Consider the following 10,228-nt stretch of genomic DNA (forward strand, 5'->3'; position numbering starts at 1 on the left):
CGGATGACGACGATACGACACAATGGGCAACATGTCATTATAAGTGTATGCCTAGTTTTTTATTTGTGAGAGAGAGAGAGAGAGAGAGAGAGAGAGAGAGAGAAAAAGAGGGGGAGGTTGAAAGAGAGAGAGAGAGAAGTAGAAGCAAGTAAAGAAAAAAATCATTCATATTTAAAATAAATATACTATATCAATAACAACAATAATAATAATAATGATAATGATAATAATAAAATAATAAAATAATAATAATAATAATAATAATAATAATAATAATAATAATAATAATAATAATAATAATAATAATAATAATAATAATAATAATAATAATAATAATAATTCGACACTGGCGTCAAAAACAGGCAATAAATAAACAAATAAATAGGATCAAATGAATTACTTTAAAAAATACTATGCGAACCAACATGTCATGTTTATCAGTTTCGCATGAATTATAATCCACGACAAAGCCCCCAGGCCGTGATCTTGTCAACATGGTGATATTATATTATACCCATCTATCAAAAATACTAGGAACCGATCTATGTCCGTGGCAGGTGGCCGCATCCTTTACGAAAAACAATAAATAATCAATCAATGTGCACATATAGGTACGTGTGTGTTCGAGAGAAAGAAAAAAAAAAAAGAGAGAGAGAGAGAGAGAGAGAGAGAGAGAGAGAGAGAGAGAGAGAGAGAGAGAGAGAGAGAGAGAGAGAGAGAGAGAGTGCACTCAAAATCCAAGGAAAAAAATACACCATGAATATGAACCACGTCTAAAAACGAAAGGCTGAAAGAAATTCCTGATCACAAACGAGTAACTTAAAAGGAGGCACCTTAGTTTTAATGTGCGTCTGCGTGAGATATAATATATCGAGAGAAAAAAAAAAAAAAAAATTAAAAAAACAAAAAACAACAACAGACATCAAACAAACAAAAAAAAAAGCTGCACCAGGATTAGAAACCACAAGGTTTTGTTTGCCTGTTGTCGCCGCCGCATCAAAACTGTATTTCGTCACGGTGATTTAAATTCCAACCATTGTTTTCAGCTTTATAGTTAGAAATAGAATGTTATGTTCAATTGAAGTATAGAAACGCTGTTCTTAGAGACAGATGCTTTAAAAATATCACATTTCTGGCCAATTTTACTTCCAAATCATCTGGGTCATGCGGGTATCATGCCGTTATAAAACGATGGGTCACATTCAGCGGCATCTACATAGAGATGTCCTGGGTCACATTTCATTTATGTCTAGTTTCTGATTTGTGTGATTGGTCGTGTGTGTGTGTGTGTGTGTGTGTGTTAATATTTTTAGACCCAAGGCTGAGCGAGGCAGAAACAATGTAGTGTGGCAGCCGCGTTTCAACTCTACAGGGTAACAATCCTGCATCACGACAGAACAAGACAGATGCGACCGATAGAAAACAAATTTAATCATATCTCAAGTCGCCGGCTTCGAATTTTCGTTCCAGACTGTCTGTCAGAAAAAAAAAAAGGAACCTGGAACCGATTTAAATTTCATTCCGCTGGACTTTAGATAATGCAAATGAGGAAACATAAAAAAAAAAAAAAGATACATACATGCACGTGGATGTGTGTGTGTGTGTGTGTGTGTGTGTGTGTGTTTTTCAAATGCATTTGGCGAATAAAATACAGAATGAATGAATAGTAGAAGGAAAACGAGGAAGGAAGAGGGAAAGAAGAAGAAGAAGAAGAAGAAGAAGAAGAAGAAGAAGAAGAAGAAGAAGAAGAAGAAAAGAAGAAGAAGAAGAAGAAGAAGAAGAAGAGAAGAAGAAGAAGAAGAAGAAGAAGAAGAAGAAGAAAGAACAACAACAAGAACTAGAAAATGAACAAGAACAACATACATCGTATGCCCAAGGCACAAATAGAAACCGCTACACAAACAAGGACACTCACCAGCAACACTACTATTATTATCTTTATTATTACGATTCAAAGGAGATAGAGAACAAAAAAGAGGAAGTGACTGATGGAAAATGGTTTGGGGGGGGGGGGGGGGGGGGGCTGAATGATAGGAAATCCCCTTGGGTCGTGGATGGAGATCTGGGACGAAGCAATTAGAAACGTCTGTTTCAGAGAGGAAGGAAACGGAAGAGATACAAAAGTCTAGTAGTTGTACTCCAGAGCCATTAGGCCTAGGGACTTTGTCTTGGTATCTATAGTGTGAAACGGACAAAAGCAATTGCTTGCTTTGGGTATGACACGAGACTACCCCCAAAGTAGATCTGTAAATGAACAGCCAGGACACTCTATATGCAATCAATCCCTTGGTGAAGATGATGGTAATATAATAATATTAACAAGAAGAAGAAGAAGAAGAAGAAGAAGAAAAAGAGGAAAAAAATTTTTCATTAATATTACCATCATAACAACAATAATACCATCGCATTGGCCAATTTTTAATATATATATATATATATATATATATATATATATATATATATATATATATATATATATATATATATATATATATATATATATATATATATATATACATATATATTTTTTTTTTTTTTTTTTGAAATAACCCACATCAATCATTTAAGTTAGATGATTCTTAAAAACAGACAAGAAGACCCAAAATCACACGACACCCATCAAACCATGACAAAATAAATAAAAACAAAAACTCAACGCACATTGATAGGACACGAAACTCGTGACATGACACACAAGTGTATGTAAAAAAGTATTAATGTCATCTTAAAATTTCGCGTAAACAAAGAAAAGACTCCACCGCCATATATACTCTCCAAATCAAATGAGAGACAATTCCTGTTCCACTTCATGTCTAAGAATACCACTTCCCCGACAAAAAAAAAGCCTCTTTTCCAAGCCCCGGTTGTTTCGAAAACAACTGTCAGATTTGTCAAGCGCGTCACTTTGGATGGAGCTAGAACACTATAATATATATTATATTGATCATGATTCAGAGTACAGCACCAACGCCGATGCCATATATCATACACGCAACACCTCAACCTTTAATGACTTAACTGTTGTACTTAAAAAAAACACCCCCCCCCCCCCCCCCCCCCCCCCCCCCCCCCCCCCCCCCCCCCCCCCCCCAAATACCGGAGCAATGAGCATGACAATTCATCCATAATTATTAAATAAGTTGACGTCATCAAAAGAGTCTTCTATCGTGATGATTTAATTAAAGCTAATATGTAATGGCAGAAACAAAATCCTTAAGAATAGACATTGACATGTGCTTAAGCACCCTTAATTGATTCATCCATTGCGTAAATAACTGCTAAAGATACAAAACCAAAAATAAAAAAAAGGAAAGAAAAAATATAAATTAAACGCCCATGGCGAGAAAAGGGGAACTGAAAAGACAGTGCTGTGTATGCGTGTGTGTGTGTGTGTGTGTGTTTTACTTCAAAAAGTTTGCTAACCGAAAGGTTCAGAACTTTGATATTCTTCAGAAACTTGAAGATGAAGTGGGCATATCATCTATAAACAGGCACTGATATAAGATCTTATACAGGACCCAATTTCAGTTTAAGTTTTAACTCTCTCCTTACCAGCCATTTTCAGGATTTTCCCCAAAAACTTCACACCCAACTAACACCAAAAAAAAAATAGATTTTTTATCACTCAAACACAATAGCAGTAAATTTTTGCGATACATAATTTCTTTAGCAAAACATGCTCTACAACACACTGTTCATTTTCTTTAAATTTTATGATGTACAAGAAAAAATTTGAATTAGAAAAATGTTGGTTGCATCGTAACGAATGTGACAATTTTCCTATAGTTGGTAAGGAGAGGGTTAAGGACTTTATACAGAATATTTTTGCTAGACTCTAAGTCTAAGTGTACTACAACTGCTAGCAAAAAACTAACCACAAGTTACACAGGAAGAAAATATATACTGTATAGCGAGGGCGCTCAACTGTGTACGTGTGAAAGTGAGAGTTAGATGATTTTGAAAAAACAGACACCCTGGCTTCTGCATATCTTTAACACTTTTAAGGTATGTTTAGATCGCATGACTATTCAAGCCAGATAACAGGACTGTGGTTGGTCTCTGTTGGTCACAAGGGTAGTGGTATGAATGGTTGGGCTACAAAATATATATTTATAAATATATATATTACCACATATATGGCGATTGCACAGACGCCATCGATATATTTGGGAGAAAATATAAATCAAATCAAAATTGGATGACTTTTGTTCAGGATCTTGTGGACTAACAATATATAAGATATTACATTTCAAAATATGTCAAGATGTAGAATAGAGGCCTATCAGCAAGGTAGTTGCAACACATTTGGGTCAAATCAGCGCCATGAAAAAAAGGAAGAAAATTGGATAGTGAAAAGATTCTACGTGTACAATAAAAAGGACTAGAGGAAAAAAGTAAGACAAAGGGGAGTGGTTCAAATTAAATAGGGAACAGATGTAGATTCCAAGAGCACACCATCATGTACTTAGTTTGAGATCACCTAAATGTCTCACCCATACACCAACACAAGATCCCACCAAGAGGAATGCATTCAAATTGTACATTATTCATTCAAAATAACAATACATAACAGAGAGATGATTTACAAGAGAAAAAAAATCATCTCCCAAAACAAAAACTATGCATTTGACTGTTTCCCTTCAGCCAAGCACTATGGCCTGGGCCAGGGCAAAACCAAGTAATCTCATTTCAAGACAAAGACAGAAAACAAATTGTAAAACAGACATAGGGGGATAGAAGACACAGTAAGTGCCACCCTGCCCACTATGGGAGGACATGAACCCCACCCAGTCAGCAAGGTTGCAAACTCCAGAAAGCTATGAGGTCCCAAAAATTTAGAGTCAAGGGAAAGACGTTATTCAGCATTCTTTTATTGTTTGTTTGTTTGTTGCTTTAGGTCTCTTCCAACACAATTGAGGTTATATGAGAGACCGCTGAAACAAAAAAACAAGCAATCCAACAAAAATAGTACAAATGTAAATCAAAATCATAACCTAAAGATATCATAAGCTAAATTATAAATAACCAAGAACAAACACGCAGAAGATTTACAGAAAAAAAAAATATCCCCTGTCAAAAATACAATCACAAACCAAAGAAGCAGGATAGGCTAGTAAAGAGAAGAAGAAACGACATCACTATCGGATCGTACACCCATGCGAACATCATAGGTATATGATTCAAGGGTGATGCTCCCATCCAACCACCCGTTCAGCATTCTTTTACCTACTGCTTAAATAACACACTATCCACAATAAATAACCAGGCACAAGTGTCAAAATAACTAACAATCTACAAGGCTTCAGACCAAAAAATAAATAAATAAATAAAAACCAGAAAAGCAAACATGACAATACAAAAGAAAAGAAGATGGACAGAGGCAGGATCAGAAACTTACTTCATTTGTTTGACAATGGTACTCTTTCCAGACTCACCAGCCCCTGTGGAAGGAAACGGGGGATAAAAGATCAAAGTGATAATTGAAGTGAAAAATAAATAAAATAAAGGCAACAAAATGTCAGCGGTCCTAATTAAGACAAGACTAATTTATTGGTGGTAATGATGCTTTAGTTGACGTGGTCATGATGGATGATGTGGTAGAATATTGATAATGCTATTGTGTTGACTTTGATCTGTCATCTGCATTATTTGCAGCCACAAATATTATGCAATCCGCAAAAGCTTCAAAAATACATGTCCGCTGGGGGCAACCCAGCTTGGAAATTTTGAAGGATATTAGGATTTTCAGTCCAAAGAATATTCCTCTTATGCCTCGTAGTGCATCTGCATACACTGCAATTCCTGATTTTTGACATCTTCCTCAGCATCAGCATGAGTTGACTAGATATATTGAGAAAATGGGGCCCAGTGCTGTGAGAGATTCCAATACTGGAATCATCAATCTGACTCTTTTCTGGCAGATCATGTTCCAGCTCTCGCTGCCTTGGCATCCCGGTATGACTTCTCAAAATGCTCGTCAGCTGATGCTGAACGAAGATTTTCTTTATATAATCTTGTTTTATCTTCTAGAAGCGCAGACTCACAGAAGACAACATCAAAGGGATAGTTATCCTTTTCTACAATAAGTTCAGTGATGCCTATATTTTTTTTAGTAGTAAAGGAAAACTAGGCCTTTGATGAGTCTGAAAGTGTACGTTTGAGATAGTCTGTAGGTGTGAAAGTTTGATAAAACTGATAGTGTGAATGAGAGAAAGTGTACGTTTGAGATAGTCTGTAGGTGTGAAAGTTTGATAAAACTGATACTGTGAATGAGAGGAAGTGTATGTTTGAGATAGTCTGTAGGTGTGAAAGTTTGATAAAACTGATACTGTGAATGAAATAGGGAGTAGGCCCTACGTGTGACTGAGTTGAATGTTTGCCGGTGTAAGTGTTCTATTCCATAGTTTTGTGTCTGTGTGTGTGAGTGTGATTGTTTGAAAGTTTGGGCACATAAATCGCGTTACAGTGCGGAAAATAATAAATACAGCTTCCTTAAAGTATAATAAAATGTCTTTTTATTCCTTTTTCCATATAGTATGTTAATTTTTACCGGAAACTTAGTTCTGCTCTGCAAATATGGGCTTTTTGGCAAATTTTTTGGCAATTTTTAGGCCCCATCTTGGCAAAAAATGCAGATGACAGCCTGATGGTGAAGATGTCTTTTTTTTATTTTGTTGATGCCACCGTGATGTCAATTGTGGTGGTTATGACTATGACTTTTGTGGTGATTGAAGTGCGATAGCAAGAATGCTGTACCAGTGATGTGATGGTAAGCTGAGCTAAAGTAAACTATGAGAATGAGTGTATGTAGGTGGTCTAATTAAGCCTTCACTCATGTACCCATCCATAGCCGGTGAAAAAGTAAAACATTAATTTGAATTGATTATAATGTTAATAAATCAAATTCACTTATCCAATCATCTTTACATCATCTTTCACATCTGAACAGTCACATTGTTTCTTTGCAGAGCAGAAATCAAGTTTTTTGTTAATGCAATTTGCATCGATATAGGCACTACTTTCCCCTGTTAAAAGTTGTAGTTGTATGCAGTTTAATCGATTTCTTTTCATTTTAATAATACAATCACTTTTTGTTTTTATTTTCAAAATTGGGAGCACAAAAAATTAAAAAGATGCCTCTAGATAATTGCATAAAGTTTCTACGTGCCCAATTTAAAGATTGAATTGTGTCATACGGAGTTTAGGATCAATATTTGCTGCCCATGACCAACCCTTTTCATCCATGGTCAGCTTACTGGCTGCACTTGCACAGGGTAGAATTCCCAACCGCAACAATGAACGTTGAGTACTGTACTTTACAATTGCAATATTTATGTAGTATTAAAGTCTTCAGAACTTGTAAAGGACTTTTAGTATCAATATAGGTATATAACAACTAGGGTGTTCTGGTATTTCTATTTAATTGTGATCTTGCACTTGTCCTTGTACCCTTCATCCTTAGCCTCTTGACTGATTTACTGTTCTGTTGCTACTCCTACTACTACTACTACTACTACTACTACTACTACTACTCCTATACTACATTACAGCTCCAATCCTGTTACTACAATAATAAAACAATGACAGTGTCTTTCCATTTCCACTGTCAAATGAGTACTTTTTACACTTTAGTGTCCTGCTATTCTCAGTGTCAGATGCAGTGTACACAAGTGAAGAAGTATGAATATGAGTAGTATGTGTATGAGGATGAATTTCTTTTTCAACATAACAAATCGTTGATGAGTAAGAGTATAACAGTAGGTATGTTTGTAAATGTAGAACTGTTACTGTTAGACAACACATTGTGCAAATACAACGCTGTGATTTGATTATCTCCAGACACCTGTCTGGGGATAACGAAAATTCGTTATTCCCAGACACATATTTGAAACTCCGCTCTTTTAAAAATTATCTACATTCCAGAATATGGAATGTTTCCAAATGCACATAGAAATAAGGAAAGTTAATAAAATATCTATAAAAACATAAAATTAACCAAAATTAAATCAATTGTTACTACATATATACAATATGCGTCGTTTCGAAGTGGGTGTCATGGCCGAATGGCTTGGACATCTGCCCCGGAAGTTTTACCAGAATCGACGTTGTGGGTTCGAATCCTGGTTCTGCCACTTTTTTGGGGGGTTAAATTGCGTCTTCTTTTTACAGAACGTTGCAAGGGATAAATCCTCCCCCCCCCCCCCACCTCTATTTGTTTGTTTTTTTGAGCGAGTCTATTCTTTTCTCCTTTTTGTTTGGCCTTTGGTTCCATTTCTGAGCATGAATTTCTTAAAATTGTTTTTATTTTTTCAAAAATAACTATTGATTGTTTTTTTTCTCCTCTATCTGACTATTTGGTCGCTCTCTGAATAATTCTGTTTGTTTGCTTTTTAATTATTTATTCTTCTTAGACACTTTTTGAGATCGGAGTGAGGACGAATATGACAATTTGCTAGAAACTAGAAAGGAACCAAGAGAGAGAGAGAGAGAGAGAGAGAGAGAGAGAGAGAAAGAGAGAGAGAGAGAGAGCTAGAGAGAGAGAGAGTTTTAAAACAAAAGAGGTGGGGGGAGGATGGATGGGACATTTATCCCTTGCAACGTTCTGTAAAAAGAAGACGGAATTAAAAACAAACAGAACTAAGATTTGAACCCACAACGTCGATTCTGGTAAAACTTCCAGGGCAGACGACAAACCATTCGGCCATGCCCCCCACTTCAAAGTCGACGCATATTGTGTATATGTAGTAACAACTGATTTATGTTGGTTTATTCTATGTTTTTATAGATATTTTGTTAACTTTCCTTATTTCTATGTGAATGTGCATTTAGAAACATTCCATATTCTGGAATTTTAAAAGAGCGGAGTTTCAAATATGTGTCTGGGAATAACGAATTTTCATTATCCCCAGCAGACAGGTGTCTGGGAATAATGACAGCCCAAATACAATACAAATTCAAATACTATTGAATTTGACCATTCAATGCTGAAAGTGGGAGATGTGAGTCATCGACCAGTGCCTATTGTTGATATTGTGCAACTTCTTCAGCAGTGAGCAACTTGTAGCAATGTCGTGTCATGTACTATTGACTACTGAGTGAGTCCTGTGAGTTGAGTAAGTGAGTATTCAGTTCAGTAGCAGAATGCGAAGGAGTGGGTTTTAATTTTAATTTCATAATCAAACAGATAATACTCTGGAGTTGAGCAGAGCAACTTGTGATAATAAATAATGGTCAATGCTGAAAGTGGAGGTATGTTAGTGTTAGTCACAGTTAGTTACTGTGCACGGTCATGTTATGATATAATAATAATACCGATACTGATACTGATACTGTTCTGACGATGATTATGATATCGTCTGCTGAGTGAGTCCTACTTTTGGGTTCGGAGTTACAGTTACAGACTTCAGATTTTAACAATAAAGTGAAGCTGTTAGAACTCTGGAACATGACTTACCCAATAATAACAATTTAACTTCACGAGCAGCTTTTTCTCCATCGATCCTCAACGTTTTGTCGATCTGTTTTGATCGTTCTACTGCTGCCTTATCCTCTTGGCTGGTTACACACCCCATTTTTGGCGTTTTGGTACACAGCTTGAATCAGTTTTTAAAAACTCTTGTCAAAATATCCAAACGAATCACAGTGATAGAAACACAAAACACACCTCGAATAATCACTCACACACGTCATAAACAATTAAAATCCAATACATCACTCTGAAAACACAATTGAGCCATACCACAGATAGTAACAAATGAACCCAGTCAATGAAATGCTACCGAGAGAGTGAATGAATTTATGCTTCTCTCTCTTCCTCTTGCATTTAAAACCGATACCCGGATGGAATGTTCGGTCTTGCGCAGTGGCACATCTGTCCTACTTTCACATTCAAAACTCGGATTGGATTCGAAATATTTTTTCCTTATAAGTACTTAATGGATTATATCTGTCAAAGGCGCGCTGAATTCAAAATTAAATTAACACACACACCCACACCCACACACACACACATACACACACATACATAAGAGAGAGGAAGAGAAGAGAGAGAGAGAGAGAGAGAGAGAGAGAGGAGAGGGGGGGGGGGGGGGGGGGGGGCGTGTGAGGAAAAGAGAGACGGGAGGCAAAATAAAATAGGTAAAGGGTAGCCAATTTAGTTATTATTTTTTTGGCCTTCTTTCAGCTCCTATGGGCCTATAATATTTATATAAACATTAACCCATTCGAC

The 10,228-nt window shown here is 36.2% G+C and overlaps 1 protein-coding gene across 1 annotated transcript in view; it reads right to left on the reverse strand.

The window, feature by feature from the left end:
* Window positions 1-9,807, reverse strand: part of LOC144974379 (guanine nucleotide-binding protein G(i) subunit alpha) — a 102,855-nt gene extending 93,048 nt beyond the window's left edge. The window contains exons 1-2 of the mRNA XM_078917215.1: window positions 9,455-9,807; window positions 5,399-5,441 (exon numbers count right to left, since the gene is read on the reverse strand). Coding sequence (XP_078773341.1) covers window positions 5,399-5,441; window positions 9,455-9,572 — 161 coding nt within the window. The 5' untranslated portion in view covers window positions 9,573-9,807. The remainder of the gene's footprint in view (window positions 1-5,398; window positions 5,442-9,454) is intronic.
* Window positions 9,808-10,228: the final 421 nt, after the last annotated feature.

Source organism: Berghia stephanieae, chromosome 6 (assembly GCF_034508935.2).
Source record: "Berghia stephanieae isolate SIO BIC M18660-M18661 chromosome 6, UCSD_Bste_1.3, whole genome shotgun sequence".
Lineage (NCBI taxonomy): Eukaryota > Metazoa > Mollusca > Gastropoda > Nudibranchia > Aeolidiidae > Berghia > Berghia stephanieae.